Source organism: Rhinolophus ferrumequinum, chromosome X (genome assembly GCF_004115265.2).
Source record: "Rhinolophus ferrumequinum isolate MPI-CBG mRhiFer1 chromosome X, mRhiFer1_v1.p, whole genome shotgun sequence".
NCBI lineage: Eukaryota > Metazoa > Chordata > Mammalia > Chiroptera > Rhinolophidae > Rhinolophus > Rhinolophus ferrumequinum.
Window position 1 is genome coordinate 87,249,835 of NC_046284.1, and position 25,930 is coordinate 87,275,764.

Consider the following 25,930-nt stretch of genomic DNA (forward strand, 5'->3'; position numbering starts at 1 on the left):
TTTCCTTTAATAGTGTTCCAACCACTCTGCTTGGCTTGTGAATAACATTCATATAATAAAATTATTACAAATGCTGCTTATTAGTTTTTAACATTTAGACTCAGTCCATAGAATATTTACTTATAATTATAAAATAGAATGCGAACTTTATATATCTGTAGTATAAAATTATAATAAAAATTAGGAAAAAATTGAAAAGAAGAGGTAGGAGTATAAATGAACTAAATTTGCTATCCTTCCTAGGAGGGAGTTAAAAGCCTCTGACTTTATAAAGAAAAAGGAGAAAAATGTATTGTATAAAGTTGTAATGATAATTACCAGACCACTGGGTGGTAGAGACACTTAGTATTTCATTTTTGCCCTTCCTACAATCTGAATATTTAAAAATATATATGTAATTTTTTTCCCTTTTGAGGAAGTTGTTAGAGGCCCTTCTGTATTTGGAGAAGAGGGAGCTTGTCTTTGAACTGCCTGAGGCAGGAAACTGAAAGGTAGCCTCTGGGTTCCTCCGGTGACTCTTGTATTAGTCATTCATTCTACAAATCCAGCTGCTGTCAGCTTCTGAGTTAAAGACACAAGATAACTGATAGGCCTGTAGGGGCTGTTCCCAGGAATGGGGTTAGAGGACAGCGGTCAAAGGGGGCTTGTTCTGTTTGTAAAGCCTTTAGCAGAGCTCACACATCCTCCTTTGTTGAGTAATTCCCATCTAGAAGTATGCCCTAAGGTCTGTCACCTCCTCCTGTAGAGAACGTTTTCCTTTCTTGTGATGCTCTAAATGAAGACAGGAAGTGATGGTGCTTGGAGTAGTCATCCTCTTGGGTACAGATGGCTGTGAGAGGTTCTCATCTTCCTTTAAAGTCTCTTGTCCATTCCTGCATTTGAGGTGGCCATATGAGTCTCTACCTTTTCCATATTGCTCAGGCTGTGGGTATCAGAAATGGTCCTGGCTGTATTCTAATGTGATATGTGCTTCATGGTGCTTCCAACACAGGGCTGTGCATTGGGCAGCACAGCTATCCATAGACTGGCAAACCCACGTAATAGACTGAGCTCCCTCATAATAGTTGACCTTCATGTTAGAGCAGTGGTCTCAACTGACAGCAAGTTTGCTTCTCAGGGGACATTTGGCAATGTCTGGAGACACTTTGGTTGTCATACCTGGGTAGGGGTTGGGGTGTTACTGGCATCTAGTGGGTAGAGGCCAGGGATACTGCTAGATATCTTACAATGCAGGAGAGCCCCCTACAACAAAGAATGATCTGGCCAAAAATGTTGATAGTGTCGAGGTTGGGAAATTATGTTGGAGAGCCTGGGAGAGGGGCAGCAGGTAGAATGAAGAATAATCCTGCATGGGAAGTTGGGAGATTTATGTCTGAGTGAACTTAGTAAAATCATTTCACCTCGTCAAGTCTCAGTTTCCTCCTTTGTAGTTGTCCCAGGTTACTTCTAAGGTCTTGTCCACCTCGACCATTGTCACCGTGTAACCTCTGAGTACAGTGGTTTAACAAGAATCCTTACAGAGACCCCATGGCAGAGGGAATCCAGGGGCTGCAATATTTCTACTCCAGGTAAACTGTCTCCTGTTTGCGAGACATGAGCTGGTTGTGTGTCAAAAGCTAGAATGCTGATTGAAACCAAAATTCTCATTCAACATAACAGTGAAGGGAGAAGGGTGCTCTAATTAATCAAATATTCTTTTTAACTGAAAATAGGGAATCACCAACCTGATAGTTAACAGTGAACACTTAAGGCTGATGGGGCATTGTTTAATCTTTGATTCAGACTCTTGCAGACTACAAGTACAGCCATACCTCGGAGATATTGCAGGTTTGGTTCCAGACCACTGCAATAAAGCAATTATCACAAAGTGAGTCGTAATCTTTTTGCTGGTGGAGGGTCTTGCCTTCAATTTGTAAAAAGTGCAACGTCTGTGAAACTCAATACAGCAAAGCACAATAAAATGAGGTATGCCTGTATTTTCTGTATTTTACTGGTAAAATGGGGGAAAGAGGCTTTTTGTGGTACTATGTCAGCTGATTTACGTGTTGGGATTTCTAAACACATTTTATTGGGTACGTGTTTTCTTTGCAGACGTTTTTCCTTAATTCTCTTTTTAAAGTTACTTGAAGCCGATCCTCACACACAGCGGCCCTCCATTAACCACCACTCTCCCAGCTTGGTGTGGCTTACTCGCTCGATGTCTGACCAGTCCCCAGGTATACGACGTAAGTACCACATGTTAGGGCTGTGTTCTATTCAGACACCAAATTCAGAGAGTTTGCTTTCCGGTAGGATGATTACAAGTGGCCAGCGTACATAGGCTTAATACATTTTGTACAACCACAAAGAAACCTTTTACCCGAGTCATGGGGCTCCCAAACATCAGCAGCTGTGGTGTAGTGGAAAGAACAATGGATCCGGAATCAGAACAACTAGACCAATAGATTCAAAGGTTAGTATTATAATTTCCAATCCTGCTGATAGCTTACTTAGTAAAAGCTGTATTTTTCTGAATGCTAATAGTTTTCACCTCTGTCTAAAGTGACACTATGGGCCATTTGGATTTTTTTTATCGTCAGAGACAAAGGGCTCTGACCTGGCATCGTCACTTATCCCACTATTGAAGCTCCAACTGGTTACACTCTTCAATCTTATGTGTCATGGGGTTTACCTGTGTCTTTGCCTCCTGGCTCTAGTCTTTTAAACAGCTTCTAAAGCCTTCAATTTAATTAGGTTTTATAAGGCTCACTTTTCATGTCTATGTAATACCAGGTAGTAAAAGAACTAACTCACTATTAAAACTCTACAAAAACCTTATCTAATCCGAAGCTTACCAACTATTCTCTTGCTCAATGATTAGGGGCATTGGACTAGTTTGAACTCAGCATAAACTCAGTAAACGTCCAGGCACTTAAGTTGAAAGTACTTTCCCTCACCAGTTCGAGAGTCTGTTCAAGGTTTGCTTCCTGGGGTAATGTTTGGGTAGTGGACTCCCCATAGCCAGCCCAAGATGGCATGACTTGGGCTACAAGCAAGTGTCACCCTCCACGCTGCTGCTGCTGCTTTGGGGCTGGGGTCATGACCCGAGTCTCAGCCAGCTCCAGACATGGTGAGGCCTGCTGCTGAGAGAGCAGGAGCAGAGTCTTTGAAAATTTAAGTGGGAAACCAAAGGTGAGAAAGTAGAGGGGCTTCCCTCAGAATTTAGTGCTGGATGAGGGTCTTGGGCTGGATTGCTCTCATGGCTGTTTGACACATTGTTGCGTGGTTCTCACTTATCACCTATAGGGCATTTGTGCTTCAAGTTTATTTGGGAGACATCTAAGGTGTTAATTATTCACATTTCCACTAACTCCAAACCACTTAGGTTTGATATCCACTTAGAAAACAGTGTTCTTCCACTTCTGAAAATGACCTCTGGTTATTTAAAATGCACATGTTCCCACAACACACTTCTTTGCAGGTGTTTGCAGGGTTATTTTGCTGCATTTTCATAGCAAACTTGCAGTGGACAGCTAATTATATAATAATACAAACCTTCAGCATAACCAAACTTTTGCTGATCTTGTCATCTAGAATTTAAGTGAGTGGATTCCTTTTATCATTTGCATATAGCATTTCATTAAGCTCTGACTTGGAAATCCCTCTTCACTGGGTTTTACTATTTGTTTTTGTTTCTCGATGACCTTTCCTTGGGTACCATTTGTTTGGGCTTATGAATTTTGTAATGGAATGGGTCAGCCTACATCTTGTTTTCTCCTGTCAGTGAATTGTGGCCTGCTTCCTACTACAAGGGGCTCCTGTCCGGGGTTCCTCTATGCTGCTGTGGGTTGGGGGGCATTGACTACATTTGCACAATTACCCTCATATGCAGTTGTTTCAGATTCCTCTGTCCCTCCAAACCTTGGAAGAGTGAAATACGTACCAGGAGAGTCTCTCCCTGAAATTTGGGAGCTAAGAGCTCTGGGAGAGGTATTTTGACAGAGATGAACAAAAACATTACTTAGCACATGTATGAGTATGAATGGGAGAAATGGAACAGGGAACATGATGTCATTTGTTGTTAAGACAACTGTCACAGGGCAGATAGAGTTTTAAGACTTTCTAAACACTAAGGGAGGGAAGGAAATTGGGGAGTTTCGGACGAGTTTTAGAATCACACTCTGCCTGACTAAAGGATTCTTATTTAATTGTACATTTGCACCCTGCCCCATTCCAGTGAGGATTTGAGGCAGTAAGCAAGAGGAGTTGCCTGTTAAAGAAGCCGGAGCATTGGTTAAGTGGAGTCACATTGTGGAGTTTGGAGAAGTCGACATCACTGAGAAACAATGCAGAAAATGAGCATGTGCTTGTCACCAGTCAGGGCACAGAGATGGGCTGGGGCAGGAGAAGAGAGGTAGGCGGAACTCAGGAGTCCTCCCTAGGTCGGTGCATTTAACAGGCATTCATCTAGCACTTACTATGACTGAAGCACCTCAAGGAAGGGTGCCCAGAAGAGAAGGAGGTCGAGGTCACTGACATTTGGTGGTTCTCATCTCGATGGGGAATCCAGGCACAGATGTGGGAGAATCTGACTATGGTTTTGGGCAGCATGACTGAGTGGGGACCACAAGGATGTTAGGGAGGCAGGTTCAGGCCCTGCACCGAGGAGACCCTATTGAGGACAGGATGCAGGACTTCAGATGTGCTTTGAAGGGGAGATGGGAAGTATGAGAGAGAGAGCAGCTTTAAAACTGTTTGCCATTTAAAAAAGAAGTTCATGGTGGTTGGCAGCCATGCAGTGGGGGAGCGGAAGAGCATACCACCCCTTGTTTGGCATCTTGAACCCATTGTAGAGGGTTATGTCTGACCTCACACTGCTTCCTGACACTCTCCCTGCTGTCTTGTAGTTTGAAGTGGTTGCCACTTGGCTGACATCTGCCTTACTCAGCATTGTCTGTTTTGCTACAACTGCTGCTTAGCATGGGACACTATGCCAGTCCTCTTCCTGACGGGGTGACTTTTCACATCCTTTATGTGGGTAAAACCAGTCTGGAGGCAGCATAAATCCTAACCCTGCTTCCTACCAGCTGGGCAACCTTGGGCAAATTTCATAGGTTCTCTTAGCTCAGATTTTCTGCTCTGTGACATGAGTGTTTGCCCCCTTCACAGGAGAGGAGTAAGGACCAAATGAGAGCTTATATGATGTTCCTGGCAGGCATATAATAGATGCTCAAGAAAATGTACCTTCCTTCTCTATCACTTGTTTCATCTACCTGAGGGCTTCCTATCGGGGTTTTTTGGTAGGGCAGGAAGGAAATCCTAATGTTTTGTCCTCTTCCCTGCACTGCTGACTGGGACAAACAACAGTTCAAATGTAAACCAGGTGGTTTTAGGATGGTTTGTGCAGGGCAGGAGGCCCTCCCAGAAGACCTTCTCAGGGAAGAGAGGACCTAAAACCTATTTCAAGGTTTGCCCAGTGACCTTACCTACCCCTTCCTTTCTTTGTGGGTTGGGAAGCTGAAAATCCAGGCTGGTCTCCCCTTCTTCCCTTTTGTCAGTAACCCCAAGCTGTCAGGCATTTAAACTCAGAGCTGCTTTCTGCTGTTCCAAGCCCTAGTCCAGGTAGCAACGCTGTTCATTGATTAGCACTCTATAGTTTACATCCAGTTAGCACACTAGAGGCTCAAGGCAGGCAAGTTTCATGGTCTGCAGTTTCAGAAGAGGAGTTGAGGTTGGGGTTGGCTGCTGGAGCTCTGGAAGATTCCTGTCTCCCACTTGTTGTTTGTTGCACTTTTCAGAACCAAGAGCCACTGAGAGAAGAAGACTCTGATTTCATCCTGACCGAGGGTGACCTCACCTTGACCTATGGGGACAGCACAGTGACTGCCAATGGCTCCTCAGGCTCCCACACGGCCTCCACGAGCCTCGAGAGTGGTCGGAGAACAAAGAGCAGCTCAGAGGAGGTGCTGGAACGAGACCTGGGAATGGGAGACCAGAAGGTTTCAAGCCGCGGCACCCGCCTAGTGTTCCCCCTGGAGGATAATGCATGACTTTCCCCCTAAACCCTGACGCGATGGAGTAGGCTCACCTGTGGGGTGAGGCTGGCTGCACGTTCCAGTGTTGTTTGAGGTGGGACAGTGAGTGAATGGAATTAACACTTCTATTTTATTGAGGTCTGAAGATACCTTAACATTTAAAATTTAACCCAAGATGCAGATGGTGGGGCTCAAGTGTGTCTAAATAAAGACAAATGCAGACCTATTCCCACTTTTTCACATAGTAGTGCGCTGTTCAGAGTTAAACAAGCAAAAATCGCATGCTTTAATGGTCCCTTAATTCATTCACCTGCGGTATCTGAACAAGGTGTGGCAGGTGCTGGGGATTCCCCCCCACTGCCCCCACAGAAGAGGCTTCATATCCATACCCAGCAGTGCAAGTGTAGCTGGCTGTAGGAATATTGAGTGAGGGGAGAACAGGCTAGAAGAAAGATCGTGAAGGAAGGCAAGTTAGATTGGACCTCTAAGGATTAGGGGCAGCTGATAATAAATGGAACAGAAAACATGAAAAAGTAATTTGAGTGGAGGCTCCAGCATTGCGGGCTGTGTGACAGCAACTTCATCTCAGGATTCCTGACTTCTTTTGCTACCTGTGTTTCCTCTAGACTGAAGAGTGGAAAATATATCCATGAACATTTCAACATGGGGGAAAGAATTATAATTCCTTCTCTGGAAATCTCCATGAAGAAGAAGTTACTGAAATGTTTAAAACCAAAGGCAAAATAGTGTTATACTGTTGTTTTTTAATTAACCTGAAGGCAGGAAGAACTTTAGAAACGGATGATGATATCACTGCAAAAATCAGTTCTTGAAGGCTGCCATATGAGCTGACTTCCTGGGAAATGATGAATAGAACTGAGATATCTACTGTGGGTTTAGAAAATCTTTGGGGCGCTTTGATCTGGAGAAGGCAGCAAGTAGCGTAAGAGGCAGTACGCTAGTATTCAAAGGGAAGAAATCTCACTGCGAAATAAATAAATAGCTGCAAAACAAATGCAGATAGAGTGCTAAAGACTGAACAGAATTCCCAACGTTAAGCTAAGAAATGCACGCGATTTCAGTGGCTGCCTGAGGAATCGGAGGCATCAGGAGAAAGTTAAGCATAATTCAGCCCAGTGGCAGGTTCTGTCTACGATAAGATTAAGAATCCGGGTGTCTGGACACTGAATGCCATGTAGAGAAGTGTCATTTTCTTGGTATCTGCTAGGCTTGCACCAGCTTAATGTGTGAGTGTTGTTTGAAATTTAGGTCTATAGTTTGGGTTCTTTGTAGGTGAGCTATTTTACCTGCCCATACTTATAGTAGGTGCAATACTGAGAGCAGTCTTGGAAACCAAGTTTGAGATTCTTCCCAAGTCTCTATGCTTCAGTGCTGGTATATTTGAAAACCCAATTTCTAAAAATTGCTTCCATGAAATGTGGGCATTTTTATTATGGCAGACAAAATAGTGGCCCGATCTAGTCCACCCATAATGAAATCAGCCAATGAACCTTCTTAAGTCACATTTTTAATGGCTAATTTTTAAATAAGACATTGCTTCACACTTAGTTTTTCAATTGATAATTTGTGCAAACCAGGAAAGATGTATTATTAGGTTGAGCCATATGAAATCGTTGGTTTTCAACCATTTTTAAGAAATAGAAATGACAATTTCCTATGGTTTAGAATGGAATGAGTTTTTTTATTCCTCTCTTTCTATCTACACTAAAGTCCATTTTGAGTTTATGGTCAGCCCTGGGCTTTGTTTAAGATTGGAAAAAAAGCTAAACAACGTTCCTAACTCCATGAAATTCAGGGTTACCTAGGCTAGTGAAGGACTTAAGAAAACCTATGACCCACAGCCAGAGAAACAGTTTTCTTAAAGAGTCACTGGATAGGAAGTCAGACTGCAGAGAGCAGCGGCTAAGCTTGATAGAAGGCTGCAGATGTGTGTAAGTACCTGTGCCCAGAACCACAACAGGACTTTTTATTCAGTGGAGTTATCTCCGTAATGACCAGCCATACCATGTAAACTTTGTGAACTTTTGTGTGTGCTTGTTTTTTGCAGAGATGGAGGAATAGGCTGGTTGGCTCTTTAGTTGGCTCTTTATAAAGCTTTGCTTATCTCTTATGTTGCTTGCTTATTTAATTTCCGAGAGAAGCAGCTAACAGAAAAACCCTGATGATGGTTCTTGAAAAGAAGCAACTAGGTAGGGCACACCCTCTCTTCATTAACCTCAAGGCTTTATTGTCATTTTGGTTTATCAGGAAGCTTTCAGCAAATTATAAGAAATTGTCCTCATAGGGAGGAAAAATAAACACTGAGTTTTCCATCCTAGTCTTAGGTCAATCCATAGATCGTTGTGTTTTCCCCCAAAGGGTCTTGTAGTCTTCATTGCAAACATTTATCCTGACCTACTTAAACATGAGTAAATGGAGATTTGCCAAGACCAAAATTTAGCTAGAGTTGTAGTTATTTGGTTGATTTTTTTAATTCAGTTGATCAGAGTAAGTCACTAACTGACCTATGGTCCTAATTTTTATTTGCAAAATGTGGAGAGTAATGCTGACCTTACCAGGGGTCTGGAGTGTGAGCCATTCATCGAAATACTTCCACTTCTAGAAGCATTATGCCTACACCGAGTCGTGAAAAGTAGGCTGCCACGAAGCCCAGAAACCATCTAACTCATGGCCAACTATCTGCTGCCAGTCTGGCATAAACCACATTGAAACTACTGAGCAATGGTACATCTAACTAAATAAAGTTCTTTTGAGAGGGTAATCTTAAGTTATCCTCTAAACATATTTGTTCTGGGTTGGGGGGTGCTGTGACAGTTCAGCAGAGTTAGATGTTTTAGTGGAGAAGATCTCAACCATGGCTGCACATTAGGATTACCTGGCCCATTTTTTAAGTGGGGACCTGGCTTCCGAGCTGTGTTTTGGCTTCTCGGGGTTGAGAGCCTTTAGTCTAGAACTTGCAGGGGACCCTAATTGGAACCTTAAAGAATGGCCTAGCAAATTAAGTTTTAAAAATTTGTTAGTTGTGTGTAACAAACTGAGTCTTGATCAGTAATACAGACTGGGTACCTATGAGTTTTGTACTACTAATCTTTGCAGAATTCAAGAATGTACTCCATAAAGTACAGCTGGTAAAAAAAAAAAGTCGCATTTGAAAACTTAGAAGGATGACTTGAGTGTTTGTGGGGGGAGATTAAAAACCTGTCATCTTTGCCCCCATTTGTTGGGGGGGAGAAGGTGGTTTTGTGTTAACTGAGCTGCTGACTAATCAAATGTGAAGGTTTCTGAGAAGCTGTCTTTTCAATTTAACCTGGGATTAAATTAATAGTCCCCTTTGCAGTTGAGTGAACTTTCTCTGTACACTCCACTTGTCCCCGTGCCAGCATCCACGCTGGACTCCTCAGGAAGGGAGTGGGCCCTTGTATTGCCAGAGCAGAGGCCCCGTGCTAAGTGGAAGGTTGTGATTCCTTTGCTGTCACGTGGTGGTAGTGTTGGTAGCTGGTAATTAAGGAGATACAAACTTTTGTGTAGCACTGACGAGAGGGAAGATACCAAACTTCTGTCATTCCTTTTAATATTCTTTTTGGGGACTACAAGGAGGTCTGAACTTTCTCTCCTAGAGAGGGAAATTTGGAATTTAAATCAGGCTGCATTTCTTCCTAGGAAACAAGTATAGGAAAGGCATGTGTTATTAAATGGACTCTGGCCATCCGGGGTACTTACTGGGGGACCATACAAATAAGCATTGGTGCCTTGCAGCCAAAAATCACACTGTGACAGCAAGTGTTTCATCAAGCAAACAGCAAGGAGCTCTTTAGGCTGTGATCCCTAGACCTGAAAATATCTTCTGTGGCTTGGTTGACAAGTGAAATTTTAGAAAACACCAAAAATGTTATCTTAGCTATCCGTGAACATTTCAGTCCAGGGCAAAGAAGTAACACGTCCTTCCAAAACAGAGGTCTGTCTCACGTCCCCCACCCCATCATATCTCCCTTTCTCTGTCCGTAGTGGAAGTTAATGTAATCATGTCAGATATTTAATGTGTACAGAATGATTTCTAAATGTAGACACACTGACGCACTTAGAGGAGGTCAGTGGCAGGGCAAGCCAGCAAATGATCAGAGGGGAAATCGCCCGCTTAGAAACCTACCTTGGTTACCCACTGTGAGAGATGCATCAGAAAGCTGATTTTGCCATCTATTGTCAAAAGTAATCGGAATGAGGGCCGCTAGAAAGTCAGCTTGCTACTCAGTAAGTACATGAATTTTTATTTCACTTCAGAAATGGGAAACAAGTTTCATGTCTTTGATGTTGATTCTGTAGGTGAGTTAGTATAGGAGCCAGTCTGTCAGATATTTTAGAGGTATCATTGAGTTCTGATCTCTTCTGTTGTTTTCTAAAGGAGAATCTGGCTTGCCAGTGTCAGTTGCTACGTTCTGATACAGTAAGTTGAAGGAATCCAGTGGCCAACAGAATTTAGAAACAACCCGTCTGAATGCTGCTTTCACCACTTTGATACCTGAAAAAGACCTTCCCCCTTTCTAAAACCTAATAAGAACAATATAAAGAGAAACAGTCTAGAAACTAATGCAAGTGTCTAACTAAGAAAAGCAAGTAGGCTCTTTGACAATCCTTTCAAGACAAAATTTAGAAATAAGCATTTTTCCAGTTTCAATTTTTGTAACTAGAGTTTTTTTTTAATTAACAAACACATCTTGTCACCCAGTGTTAGCAGAAATCGTAAAGAGGAAAACCAAAGTTTTTGATGTCAGTTTTATTTTTGTAAGCAGGGTATACTATAACCATGGCCCACATGGAACACCCAGGCAGCCAGTTTTCCGCTACCTGAGTCTTGGAGAAGATGAGAAGGAAGGGCTCCCTGTTCTGCTGCCTTTTGAAACGGTCTGAAACAAACATGAGAGCACTTGGGAGAGATTACCTTCTCCTTCTGATGGCCACCTTTTCAAGGTTAACAGAAATGCCAAATGTCATAGTCAGCTCGACCCTGGTCAGTGGAAAATGATCTAGGCCTGTATATGTTGGAGGAGCTCAGATAGTAAAGGACTTGTAAACAGCATGAAGAACTCTACATCTGCTGATAAAGCACTTAAAAAGTTAAGATCCAAGTGTGACTGGGTGGTGTCTCACTGCATGGACGTTTGGGGGTTGACTTCTGTTGATTATTCCAGTTGTGGGCTTTGGAGAAGAAGAGGAATGATTTTCAGTTGTGTGGGTGTGAAGTCTATAGATTTACAATTTATCACTGAAATCACTCATTCAAAGTATGACTTCATAGTAGGGTCGCCTCCTCCTAGGTTGTCTTTATTTTTTACATAAAATACATCTGGTACAATTTACTTAGGAAGTTTTACTATGTTCATTAAAATTATTCAGTGGGAAGGCCACCAAGATTCCCTGATAGCTGAACAGCAATTTTAAAAATAGAATAGGTTAATTTAACATAGGACGATGTGACCTTCTGGGGAACTTTTTATAGAGAGCTTACATACTGTACTTAGGGAGAATTTTGTCTTCTACTTCCATTCAACAGTGGCAAACTGGTGGTTTTATAAAATTAATTATAGTATGTTATATAAACATGTTATGTAAAATAATATTAAAGTATGTTTAACAGTGTAACAGTGAAGACTTGGAGTTATCGGCCACCTTTATGTGCAATAAGGAAAACTGCAGTTAGGCCCCAAAGTGCTATCTTTCCCTAGCATCCTACTTAATGTTTGCCTTTGTGTATATGTTTAGATTGATATTGTAAAGCTATCCACATGTTTTCCTGCCTTTGCTGAGATTTAACACATTTTTCTCAAAGCTTTTTTTTTATATAAAACTCGAAATAAAAAGATTAACTGGCTGAGCTAATCTTGTTTTGTATTTAAAAAGCATTTTCTATTAGAAGGGTACAGTATGATCCTAATCTCAGTCTCTTTCCCTCACTGAGAGGTTCTTTTCTGGATGAAAGCTGTTCCTCTCCAGCTTCTTTTAGACCAGGAGTTGACAAATTACAGCTGGCCCCTGGACCAAGTCTGGCCCACCGCCTGGTTTTGTAAATAAAGTTTTATTGGCATACAGTACCTCACTCATTTGCACATTTTCTGTGACTGCTTTCATTTAGAACTGAGGAGTTGTGACAGAAATGAGCAACTATTTGCTCATAAAGCCTGAACTGTTTACTATCTGGCTTTTTACAGAAAAGATTTTTGCTGACCCCTGATGTAGATGCTTGGAAAACTTTAGTTTTAAAATAGTATCTAAAAATCATGGCAACAGACATTTGAGATTTTTTTAAAAATGTGCCTTAGGGTTAAAAGAAACAGTTTAAACTTGGTCTCTGCTTGTGACTTCTTCTGGCCTGCAACAGTCTTTAACAAGCTTTGAGTGTTGGATAATTGCTAAGATTCTTGAACCCAACACACACTTTCCTTCATAGTCTTCATATTCCTTTCTATGTAGACTAGCTTTTCCCTGAACCATGCAATCAAACCACATTATAAAATCTGCTTCCTAGCAAAACAAAACAAAACAAAACAAATCCTGTAATTAGCATGACTCCAGAGTCATTTAATAGTATAATTACAAAAATACCAGATAGAACAATTTAAAAGCAAAATTTGTTTCTATTCATTAGTTTTTCCACCCCAGGGAGAGAAATTACTTTTTAAAAATTGGTTCAGGGGCAAGGGTGAAGTAAACTATTTGAAGAAGACGAATCAGGTTTGAAAGATTACCACTCAGACCTTTTATTGAATAGTAAGTAACTTAATCAAGATACACAGGACTGCACTTGGCCCTTATTCACATTGATGTTTTATCCAGACACTTGCTGATGGGAAATGGTACCAAATCATGTCTCTTCTTTGTTGTGAGGACACCTTGTTGAAATGGCTCCAGCAGAGGCAGGTTCAGGCTGGGAACTATAAAGCTCTTCTTACTTTATTAGCATAAATATCCACATTGCACTGTCACTTCCTTAGTGGAAACTTTGTCTCAACCAATGTGTTGGTCATTATTTAATAAGATCATGACATTCCTGCTCTGCAGAACTGCACAGCAGTTGGTACCAAATCAAGTACTGGTCTCTGACAGTGTGATAGATTGCTTCCACAGCGTAGCTTCTCCAGTGCTGAGGCAACATGCTGAGTGCCCTGGTTCATGGTGACTGACCTGGAAGGGAAGGAACAAAGGATGTTTGAACTTCAGAACACAGAAATCCACAGACAGAAAGCCTGCTGAACCCTGATGATGTAAGGCCTCTTAAATATGAAACCTTTAATCTTCTTTATCTAAGCTGCATTATCCAATGCTGGAAATCCATACCAAACCAGCATCTATCATTTCTGCTTTGTGAAGACAGGCCAGGAAAAAATATGATGCAAGAGTTGTTTGGTGAGAATAAAGGCAGGAAAAAGATGGGGGTACCTCTGTCAGTACCATGTTTCCCCGAAAATAAGACCTAACCAGAAATTAAGCCATAGCATGATTTTTCAGGATACTCGTAATATAAAATAAGCCCTACCGTATTTCCCCCAAAATAAGACTGGGTCTGATATTAATTTTTGCTCCAAAAGATGCATTAGGGCTTATTTTATATTACGAGCATCCTGAAAAATCATGCTACGGCTTAGTTTCCGGTTAGGTCTTATTTTCAGGGAAACATGGTATGAATGTGCTTTCTGCACCTGCTGCCATAGGGTACCTGTTCAAGAGAATAGAACTTTCTGAGACCTGCTGGGTAGAGTAGGGGTTAGAGCTGAGATTAAAGCTGTCCCTCTAGGCAAAAACCATGTAACTCTCCATCCTTCACTTGTGTACTGGTTCACATGTGCAAAATAAATCATGCCATAAATAAATGGCTGTTCTGTACAACTGTGGCTGTATATAAGCAATGAGTCCTTCCTCTGAACTTTTTTCTTCTTTCATTAAAACACATTGCTTGTGTCACAGTATGGGAGCAGCAGAGAGTGTACTGACTCTTGGTATGTTAGTACTAGTTCTGCTATCAGTTTCTTGTGATCCTTCCTCAGAGCCTGGATGTGTGCCAAATTTGACATTATTTTCTAATGTGGTGAAACTGTCCATCACCTTAATAGAATTACTGATACAGCATTTGAAAATGAGCACTTTCAACATGATTAAAAAGGTACAATAAAGATTCACATTCAGCATTAAGGAAAAGCTAATTTCATAAAGACCTTTATGAACTTTTAGAATTCTATTAGTACAGGTTATTTACATAAAAAAGAGCCACCATGTCAAATTTCAGTATAATTTAGTGTAATAAAAACCAGTTTCCAGATGGGCTAACTCTGGTTCCAGATAAGATAAATATATTTCTCCTTATTCCTCCCACAAAGTGTAACTGAAATCCCCAAACGTGATATATAAAATAAAATAAGAATCTGAAGGGTGGGGAGAAGAAGGTGGACTGACTAGAAACTTTTTAGCTGTGAGTTCCCTGGGTTTTCCCTTTGCCTCCTCTATATCCTGGAATGGGTGTTAAAGAAGCCAGCAGGCCAGAAATTCCAAAAAGCCTCCATTCCAAAAAGATCAAAAAGCCTCAAGAAAAGCCTGTTATCTCTAGCCAAAAGGCAGGAACAGGGCCAGCCTAGGAAAACAGAAACCAAGCACCACAGAAATAATCCCCCCTCCTATCAGTAGAGGCCTAGTGGGAAGCCAGAACTTCTGGACTACCATCCCCACCTGGCAGTAACCAGGTGAGACCCCCTTCCTCCACCAGTGCAGTGTCAGTGGAGACCTGATAAAATAGAAGACTTAAACAAAATTCAGAGAGTAATAACATATGTTCAAATGTTCAGGATACAATGAAAAAATTACCTGTCAAACCAAGAACCAGGGAAGTTTCAACTTGAATGAGAAAAAACAACTGACAGATGTCAACTGAAATGAAAGAGATAGTGAAATTATCTGGAAAGGCTTTTAAGCCACTATCATAAAAATGCTTCAACTAGCAATTATGAACACACTTGAAAAAAATAATTTCTTGGCAAGTAAATATAAAAAGGAACCAAAAGGAAATTTTAGAATTGTAAAATACAATAACCAAAATTTTAAAAGCTCACTGGATGGGCTAAATGGCAGAATAGAGATGACAGAGCAAAGAATTAGTGAATCTGAAAATAGAACTATAGAAATTTCCCAATCTGAGCAACAGAGAGAAGATAGAGTAAAAAAAAGATAATAAATGATCTGTTCATTTCATCAGAGTTCAGAAAAAGGGAAAACAGATTGAGGAAGAGAATTTGTTGCCAATATAACTGCTGTAAAAGAACTGCTAAGAAAGTTCTTCCAACAGAAAGGAAATGATAAAAGAAGGAAACTTGATGCATTACTAATGAAAAAAGAGCAAGAGAAAGAATAAAACAAGAGTAAATTTACTAGACTATTCTATTGAGTTTAAAAACATTTGATAGTTGAGGCAAAAAATGTAACATTGTATGATATGGTTCTCAATATATACTGTGTTTCCCCGAAAATAAGACCCAGCTGGACCCTTAGCTCTAATGCGTCTTTTCGACCAAAAATTAATATAAGATCTGGTCTTATTTTAATATAATACTGGGTATAATATAATATAGTATAATATAATACTGGGTCTTATATTAATTTTTGCTCCAAAAGACGCATTAGAGCTGATGGTCTGGCTAGGTCTTATTTTTGGGGAAACACGGTAGAGAGAAAATATTGTAAGAGACTTATAAAGGGGACAAGATAAAGTAATCCAAATGGACATAAAGTTTCTACACTTTGCTTGAGGTAGTAAAATGTTGAGAGCAGTAGATTGTGATTAGTTGCACATGCATAATCTAAATCAACCACTAAAATAAGCATGCAAAGTTATACATTGAAAAGCACTGCATATTCAATAATATTGTATTCAATAATAGTGTAATAACTATGTATGTAACAGGTAGGTACTAGACTAGTTGGGAGGACCACTTCATAAGTTATATAAATGTCTAATCACTATGCTGTACACCTGAAACTAATATAAAATAATACTGAATGTCAATTGTAATTGAAAAAAACAAATCAAAATGAAATTCTAAAAAATGTTCAAGTAACCCTCAAGAAGGCACAAAAGAGAAACAGGAGCAAAAAAAACAGAGGGAACAAATAGATATTAAGTTTTAAAATGGCAAAAGAAATCTCTAGGCCCAGATACTTTCAATGGAGAATTCTACGAAACATTTAAAGTAGAATTAACACCAATTCTACACAGTCTCTTTCATAAGATTATGAGGATATTATTATCCTGATACCAAAATCAGACTAGGTATAAAAAAAGAAAACGACTGACCAATATCCCTCATGAACTTACTTACAAAAATCCCCAACAAAGTATAAAAAAATCAAATTCAACAATATATGAAAAGATTTAAGTAATGAGTAAGTGGGTTTATTTTAGGGTGCAAGGCTGGTTCGATATTCAATAATTAATCCATGTAATCTACCATATTAACAGGCTAAGAAAGAAGAAAAACACATGATCAAATCAATTGATGCCAAACAGGCATTTAACAAAATTTAACACTCATTCATGATAAAACTTCTCAGCACACTAGGAATAGAGGAAACTTCCTTTATTTGATTTTAAAAATCTACTTAGGGGCCGGCCCAGTGGCTCAGGCGGTTAGAGCTCCATGCTCCTAACTCCGAAGGCTGCCGGTTCGATTCCCACATGGGCCAGTGGGCTCTCAACCACAAGGTTGCCAGTTCGATTCCTCGAGTCCCGCAAGGGATGGTGGGCTCCGCCCCCTGCAACTAAGATTGAACACGGCACCTTGAGCTGAGCTGAGCTGCCGCTGAGCTCCCGAATGGCTCAGTTGGTTGGAGGGCATCCTCTCAACCACAAGGTTGCCGGTTCGACTCCTGCAAGGGATGGTGGGCTGTGCCCCCTGCAACTAGCAACTGGCAACTGGACCTGGAGCTGAGCTGCGCCCTCCACAACTAAGATTAAAAGGACAACAGCTTGACTTGGAAAACAGGCCTGGAAGTACACACTGTTCCCCAATAAAGTCCTGTTCCCCTACCCCAATAAAATCTTTAAAAAAAAAAAAATCTACCTAAACCTACATCTTACCTCATTCATTATGGCGACAGACTGAATGCTTTCCCTCTAAGATCAGGGAGAAGACAAAGATGTCTGCACTTAACCATTCGTATTCAATATAGTACTAGAAGTCCTGGCCAATGAAAGAACACAAGAAAAGGAAATATTGTCTGTGTCTATGAGTTTTTGTTTCTCATTTGTTTGTCTTGTTCTTTTGTTGTTTTATAGTTTAGTGGTTACCAGAGGGTAAAGGGGGACGGGAGTGGGAGATGAGGGTAAAGGGGGATTAAATATATGGTGATGGAAGGAGAACTGACTCTGGGTGGTGAACACACAATGGGATTTATAGATGATGTATTACAGAATTGTACACCTGAAATCTATGTAATTTTACTAACAATTGTCACCCCAATAAATTATAAAAAAGAAAAGGAAATAAAAGTCATACTGACTGGAAAGGAAGATGTAAAACTGTCCCTGTTTGCAAATGATATGATTATATACACAGAAAATCCCATAAATCCCTCCTAGAACTAATGAGTGAAGTCAGAAAGTTTTCAGGATACAAGATCAATATTTAAAAATCAATTTTATTTACGTATACTAGAAATGAACATCTTGAAACCAAATTTTAAAACTTGTACTATTTAAAGTTATTCAAAATAAATTAAATACTTAGGTATAAATCTAATAAAACAAGTAAAGGACTTGTACACTAAAAACTACAGAACACTAATAAAAGAAACAGGATGTAAATCAGTAGACATATATATGTTTATCAGAAGACTCACCATAGTAAAGATATTAATTTTCCCCAAATTGATCTATAGGTTTAACAAAATTCCTATCAAAGTCCATCAATGCCTTTTGTAGATATAGACAAGCTTATTCTAAAATTTACACGGAAAGGCAAAGAAACTAGAATAGCTAACACCTTTTTGGAAAGAATAAAGGTGGAATAATCACTCCACTCAATGTTAAGCTACATCTAAGTACATTAATCAAAACAGTGTGGTATTGGTGGAGGGACAGATGCACAGATCAAAGGAGAAGAAAAAGCCTAAAAATAGACATACATATGTGTACTGATAACTGATTTTTGACAAAAGTGCAAAAGCAGTTCATTAGAGGAAGACCAGACTTTTGAATAAATGGTGCTAGAGTGGTTAGACATCTACAGGCAAAAAAATAAACCTTGACCCAATTCTCACACTTTATACAAAAATTAACTCAAACTGAAGCATGGAATTACATATAGATATAGATAAGCTTATCCTAAAATTTATAAAGAAAGGCAAGGGTGAGGGGATTGGAGGGCAGTTGGTGACCACAGGATGGCCACGGGGTTTGAAAATTAATCTGGGGAATGTAATTTGGTGGTTACCAGAGCGTAAGGGGGTTGGGGGGTGGGGGATGAGGGTGAGGGGGATCAAATGTATGGTGATGGAAGGGGAGCTGACTCTGGGTGGTGAACACACAGTGTGATTAATGGATGATGTGATACAGAATTGCACACCTGAAATCTATGTAATTTTACTAACAATTGTCACCCCAATAAATTAAAAATAAATTAATAAAAAAAAATAAAATCTCAAAAAAACAAAAATTAAAATGCAAAAAAAAAAAGAAAGGCAAAATTAACAAATATAAAACGTTATAAGAAAACATAGGGGTAGGATGGGGTGGAATATGTGACTATAAAGAGATTATAAAGCACAAAAGAGATTCTTTGTGCTGAGAGAATAGTTCTGTATCTCGATTGTGGTGGTGTTAACACATATCTATATGTGATAAAATTACAGATCTATGCATTCAAATACACTCAAAATTAGCACATGTAAAAACTGTTGACAACTAAGGTCTGTAGATTGCACCAATGTCAATTTCCTGCTGTTGATATTGATCTATGTATAAGATGTTACCATTGAGGGAAGCTGGGTGAAGGGTAAAGTGTACACTGGAGACCTCTCTGTACTGTTTTTGCAACTTCCTGTGTGTCTATAATTAAAAATAAAATTTTTTTTTCTGTCACTGTTTCTTTGTGCACTGTGTTCAGCTCTCCATTTGGGTTGTTTTAAAGACCTGGAAACAGCTTGGCAGTATTTCAGGGTGGTTTTCTGTCCATGACTAACCAAGTGCTAAATGTTGTCTGGTATACCATGTCTCAACAAATGTTTATGGAGATACTACCAGTCTAACCTCTGGACCCATAAGCACTCTTTAAATCCTTTTATTAAAAATCTTCTTAAAAATGTTTTTAACTTACCTGGAAAGCTGCTTTTCACTCAAGTTCAAATTTTTAAATCAAATCACTGGCAATACAAAGTGGGAGTAGAGGAGAGACAGGAGCTCTGAAAGATCTATTACTACCTCTGTGGTATTTGAAGAGCTGTTCTGAAGTCCTGCTAATCATGCCTGGGCAGCCCGCAGTGTACAGGCGGCAACCTCACAAGGCCCTTCCTTTCTTCACACTAGAAATGGGTTCCCATCATTCTGTTTCTGTCTCTAGTTTCTGAATGTCACTGAACCAGGACAGGGATGCTCATACACCTTCCAGTCCTGCCTTACACATCTATGGAGCCTGTAGCCCCAAGTAGACTCTAAAAAACTATCAGCAAATTTCCTAACATTTTTCAATACGTTTTTTTGTTGTGTTTAAAACATAAACATGTCCATGAATTCCTAGTGCGATGTTTCCCAAAATTCTGAAGTCCCCACTGTCTTGGACATAGGATTAAGAATTAAATTCACTCCAAACCCCACTCTTCTTAATACTATAGGGACCTATCCAGTTGGAGCTATGAAGTATTCAACTTTGGGTGTGTATTTAAAAACCAAACACTCAATTTATCATCCACCTACTGCTAGATGTTTGACAGTGAAGAATTAAATTTTAAGCTACTAAATTTCTTGGTTAAAATTTCCACTTACCCAGAGTTGGGGGAGAATGAAAATGTTTGTTACTGCCTGAACAACCTGAAGTGAGTGTAGACCCTTCTGGTCATTCCTAACTCAAAAGTATTTAAAGACCTATTCTGTGTGATAATAGAAAATAGATAATTTAAAAAACTGCCTTAGCACAACAATTTCCAGAATTAAAGAGATTTCTGTATATCAATGTTTTGTGAAGCATGTACAAAATTAAATATGTGGCATTGAAGTGTGAAGTCATTCCTTAATACTCAATTCAGAAATTTGCTTGCACTTTTAAAAAATGGACTGTTTACTTAATGATTCAAAGTCATACTCCAATGAATTGGGTGTGTTGTTGCTTTTGCTACAGTTCCCCTGAGTATTTAAATGACCAGTGGGCCTTAAATGCAGCTGGTTGACCTACTAATAGCTTCACTGCCATCAAAGGGAAACTTCTTTCCGGGTCAAGGAGGCTGGACTGCGATTGCATGCAGTTGACCGGGCTGAGCCTCCAGGGCTACAGCGGAATAACTCAGGAAGGCACACTCTTAGCATTTTAATCATACTTTTTCAGCTGCGATGGGGGAGGAGGAAGAATCAACTTCCTGCTGGCTTTAAAGTTTGAGAACAGAAGATTCAACCAAACGAACTTGCAGCTCTGCCTCTTTCAGTGGCCTTCCTGTCCACTTTCAAGTTGGATACTGAGCCCTGGGCTTCCCAACTGGATCTGAGAACTTGCACAAACACCTCACTTCCCTCCTTGAATCGCGCTTGTAGATTTTCACCCACTCTTCTTCAAGGTTTTCTTGGTTTCGCCTCCGGAAGTATGCGCCTGTTCCCGCCCACTCGCTTGTGCCAGGTGCAGTGCCTTGGGTTTACCACCAAAAAAAAAAAAAAAAAAAAAAGTGACTTCCCAGATGCTAAAAGTTGGTGCTGGGACTTGGCACTTGGGCTGAGGGATCTGAGATTTCCGGGTATTCAGTAGGTCCTGTTATCACTGGTGAATTACTTTCCAGCCCATTGTAATAGCCTTCCTCCTGGACCCACTCCAGAACAAATGGGCTTAGGACAGCGTTAGTGTCCTTTTCAATGGCAACGTTTTCTTTTTCTTTTTTTTTTGATAGTGAAAATGTATCTCTTTTTTAAAGTATACTTGGTATACAGTGTTAAATTAGTTTCTGATGTAGAATGTAGTGATTCGATTTTTAAAAATGATTTTTATCAAATATATAGCTATTAATAATATACAATGTTATATTAGTTTCAGGTGTACACCATAGTTATTGAACATTTATATACCTAAAGTAGTGATCACCATGATAAGTCCAGCAACCATCTGACACCGTACTATGCTATCACTATATTATTGACTATATTCCCTATGCTGTACATTACATTCCCATGACTTATTTATTTTACACCTGGAACATTGAAGCCTCTTATTCTTCTTTATCTTCCCTCCTTTTTAATTTTTCAATTATAGTTGACATTCAATATTATTTTATATTAATTTCAGATTATAGCATAGTGGTTAGACATGTATATAATTTAAGAAGTGATCCCTCTGACTAGTTTAGTAGCCACCTAGCATTATACATATTTATTACCATATCATTGACTATATTCCTTATGCTTTACTTTACATCCCCATGACTATTTTGTAACTACCAATCTGTACTTCTTAATCGCTTCACCTTTTTTACCCTGCTCCCCAACCCACTCCCATCTATCATCCCAACAAATCCAGTACTCATCTGACACCATAAATAGTTATTACAATATTATTGACAATATTCTTTTTGCTATACCCTATATCCCCATGACTACTTTGTAACGACCAATTTGTACTTCTTAATCTCTTCCCCTTTTTTCACCCATATCCCCAAGCCCCCTCCCATCTGGCAACCATCAAAATTTTCTCTGTATCTATGATTTTGTTTCTGTTTGTTAATTTTGTTCTTTAGATTCCACATATAAGCAAAATCACATTGTATCTGTCTTTCTCTGTCTGATATACTCCACTCAGCACAGTACCCCCCAGGTTGATCCATGCCGCTGCAGATGGCAAGAACCTCTTCCCTTCCACGGCTGAGCAACATCCCATTGTATATATGTTCCACCTCTTCTTTATCCATTCATCTATTGATGGACACCCAGGATGCCTCCACATCTTGGCCATTGTAAACAATGCTGTAATGAACATATGGATGCACACACCTCCTCGAATTAGTATTTTGGGTTTGTTTGGATAAATACCCTGAAGTGGGATTACTGGATCCTTCATTGTCTCTTCTTATAGTCTTTGTTTTAAAATGTATTTTGGCTGTATAAGTGTTGCTACCCCAGCTTTTTTTTTCCGTTTGTTTCCATTTTCATAAAATATCTTTTTCCATCTCTTTACTTTCAGTCTTTGTGTGTCTTTCAATTTGAAATGAGTCTCTTGTAGGCAGCATATGTAAGGGTTTTGTCTTCTTATCCATTCAGCCACTCTATGTCTTTATTTTTTTATTTTTTTATTTTTATTTTATTTTTTTTAAAATTTTATTTCTTAAATTTATTGGGGTGACAATTGTTAGTAAAATTACATAGATTTCAGATGTGCAATTCTGTATCACATCATCCATAAATCACACTGTGTGTTCACCACCCAGAGTCAGCTCCCCTTCCATCACCATACATTTGATCCCCCTCACCCTCATCCCCCACCCCCCAACCCCCTTACCCTCTGGTAACCACCAAATTACGTTCCCCAGATTAATTTTCAAACCCCGTGGCCATCCTGTGGTCACCCACTGCCCTCCAATCCCCTCACCCTCCCCCCCCCCCCCCCACCCCTACCGCCCATCTAGCAACCCTCAGTTTTTCCTCTTTGTCTCCAAAACTGTTTCTGATTAGTTCATTCACTTATTCTTTTCTTTAGAATCCGCAAATAAGTGAGATCATATGGTACTTATCTTTCTCTGTCTGACTTATTTCACTTAACATAATGTTCTCTAGGTCCATCCAAGTTGTTGCAAATGGTAAGATTTCTTTCTTCTTTATGGCTGCGTAATACTCCATTGTATAAATGTACCACAGTTTCTTAATCCAGTCATCTACCGATGGGCATTTTGGTTGTTTCCATGTCTTAGCTATTGTGTATAGTGCTGCAATAAACATAGGAGTGCATAAAGATTTTTGAATTGAAGTTTTGGATTTCTCCGGATAGATACCTAGGAGTGGAATTACTGGATCATAGGGTAGTTCCATTTTCAGATTTTTGAGATACCTCCATACTGTTTTCCATAGTGGCTGCACCAATCTGCAATCCCACCAACAGTGCACAAGCGTTCCCTTTTCTCCACATCCGCGCCAGCACTTGTTGTTTGTTGATTTATTGATGACAGCCATTTTGACTGGGGTGACATGGTATCTCATTGTGGTTTTTATTTGCATTTCTCTGATGGTTAGTGAGGTTGAGCATTTCTTCATATGTCTGTTTGCCATCTGTATGTCCTTTTTAGAAAAATGTCTCTTCAAGTCCTCTGCCCATTTTTCAATTGGGTCGTTTGTTTTTTTGGAGTTGAGTTGAGTGAGTTTTTCATAGAGTTGTGATATTAATCCCTTATCAGATATATCATTGGCAAATATCTTTTCCCATTCAGTAGGATCCCTTTTTGTTTTATTGATGGTTTCCTTTGCTGTGAAAAAACTTTTTAGTTTGATATAATCCCACATGTTTATTTTTTCTCTTACTTCCCTCGCTCGAGGGGATATATCAGTAAAAACCTTACTCCGGGTAATGTCTGAGAAGATTCTTCCTATATTTTCTTCTAGGTATTTTATGGTTTCAGATCTTACATTTAAGTCTTTAAGCCATTTTGAATTTATTTTTGTATATGGTGTAAGGAGGTGGTCCAGCTTCAGTTTTTTGCATGTGTCTGTCCAGGTTTCCCAGCACCATTTATTGAATAGACTGTCTTTACCCCATCGTACATTCTTGCTTCCATTGTCATAGATTAAATGGCCATATAGGCATGGATTTATTTCTGGACTCTCCATTCTGTTCCATTGATCTATGTGTCTGTTTTTATGCCAGTACCATGCTGTTTTGATTACTGTAGCCTTGTAGTATAATTTGAAGTCAGGTATTGTTATACCTCCAACTTTGTTCTTATTTCTCAAGATTGCCTTGTCTATTCGGGGTCTTTTATGGTCCCATATAAATTTTAGGATTATATGTTCTATTTCTGTGAAAAACGACGTTGGTAGTTTGATAGGAATTGCGTTGAATATGTATATTGCCTTAGGCAGTATGGACATTTTAACTATATTAATTCTTCCTATCCATGAACATGATATGTGTTTCCATCTATTTATATCTTCCTTCATTCCTTTCTTCACTGTCTTATAATTTTCTGAGTATAGATCTTTTACTTCTTTGGTTAAATTTATTCCCAGGTATTTTATAGTCTTTGGAGCGATTGTAAATGGGATTGTTTTTTTAATTTCTCCTTCTGATGTTTTATTATTGGTATATACAAATGCAACTGATTTCTGAATATTAATTTTGTATCCTGCCACTTTACTAAATTCATCTATCAGCTCTAATAGCTTCTTGGTGGAGTCTTTAGGGTTCTCTATATATAGTATCATATCATCTGCATACAATGATAACTTTACTTCCTCCTTACCAATCTGGATGCCTTTTATTTTTTTCTTGTCTGATTGCTGTGGCAAGAACTTCCAGAACTATGTTGAATAGAAGCGGAGATAGTGGGCATCCTTGCCTTGTTCCTGATCTTAGGGGGAATGGTTTTAGCTTTTCCCCATTGAGTATGATGTTAGCTGTGGGTTTGTCATATATGGCCTTTATTATGTTGAGATAAGATCCCTCTATTCCCACTTTCTTAAGGGTTTTTATCATAAATGGCTGTTGGATTTTATCAAATGCTTTTTCTGCATCTATTGATATGATCATGTGATTTTTATTTTTCATTTTGTTAATGTGGTGTATCACATTAATAGATTTGCGGATGTTGAACCACCCCTGCATACCAGGGATGAATCCCACTTGATCGTGGTGAATGATCTTTTTAATGTATTGCTGAATTCTGTTTGCTAATATTTTGTTGAGGATTTTTGCATCTATGTTCATTAAAGATATCGGCCTGTAGTTTTCTTTTTTGTGGTGTCTTTGTCTGATTTTGGGATCAGGGTGATAGTGGCTTCGTAAAAAGTGTTTGGGAGTCTTCCCTCCTTCTGGATTTTTTGGAAGAGCTTGAGGAGAATTGGTGATAATTCTTTTTTGAACGCTTTGTAAAATTCACCTGTAAAGCCATCTGGTCCAGGGCTTTTGTTTGTTGGGAGACTGTTGATTACTGATTCAATTTCCGTGGTGGTAATCAGTCTATTCAGGTTTTCTGTTTCTTCTTGAGTTAGCCTTGGAAGGTTGTACGCCTCTAGAAAATTGTCCATTTCTTCCAAATTGTCAAATTTGTTGGCATATAGTTGCTCATAGTAACTTCTTAAAACTCTTTGTATTTCTGCAGTGTCCGTTGTCACTTCTCCTCTTTCATTTCTGATTTTATTAATTTGGGTCCTCTCTCTCTTTTTTCTAATGAGTCTGGCTAAAGGTTTGTCGATTTTGTTTATCTTCTCTAAGAACCAACTCTTGGATTCATTGATCTTTTGTATTGTTTTTCTGGTTTCTATTTCATTTATTTCTGCTCTGATCTTTATTATCTCCTTCCTTGTGTTCCCTTTGGGCTTATTTTGCTGTTCTTTTTCCAAATCCCTTAAATGTGAAGATAAACTGTTGATTAGTGATGTTTCTTGTTTCTTTAGGTAGGCCTGCAAAGCTATGAATTTCCCTCTTAGGACTGCTTTAGCGGCATCCCATAGATTTTGGGTCGTCGTG

General features: G+C 39.4%; 2 protein-coding genes across 2 annotated transcripts in view; one reads left to right on the forward strand and one right to left on the reverse strand.

The window, feature by feature from the left end:
* Positions 1-12,460, forward strand: part of SLC9A7 (solute carrier family 9 member A7) — a 165,794-nt gene extending 153,334 nt beyond the window's left edge. Inside the window, 2 exon segments of the mRNA XM_033105983.1 lie at positions 2,120-2,225; positions 5,778-12,460. Coding sequence (XP_032961874.1) covers positions 2,120-2,225; positions 5,778-6,029 — 358 coding nt within the window. The 3' untranslated portion in view covers positions 6,030-12,460.
* A 126-nt stretch (positions 12,461-12,586) lies between these two features.
* The window catches only part of CHST7 (carbohydrate sulfotransferase 7), a 35,489-nt gene continuing 22,145 nt past the window's right edge, over positions 12,587-25,930 (reverse strand). Inside the window, exon 2 of the mRNA XM_033105828.1 lies at positions 12,587-13,211. The gene's annotated coding sequence lies outside the window, so the exon portion shown is untranslated. The remainder of the gene's footprint in view (positions 13,212-25,930) is intronic.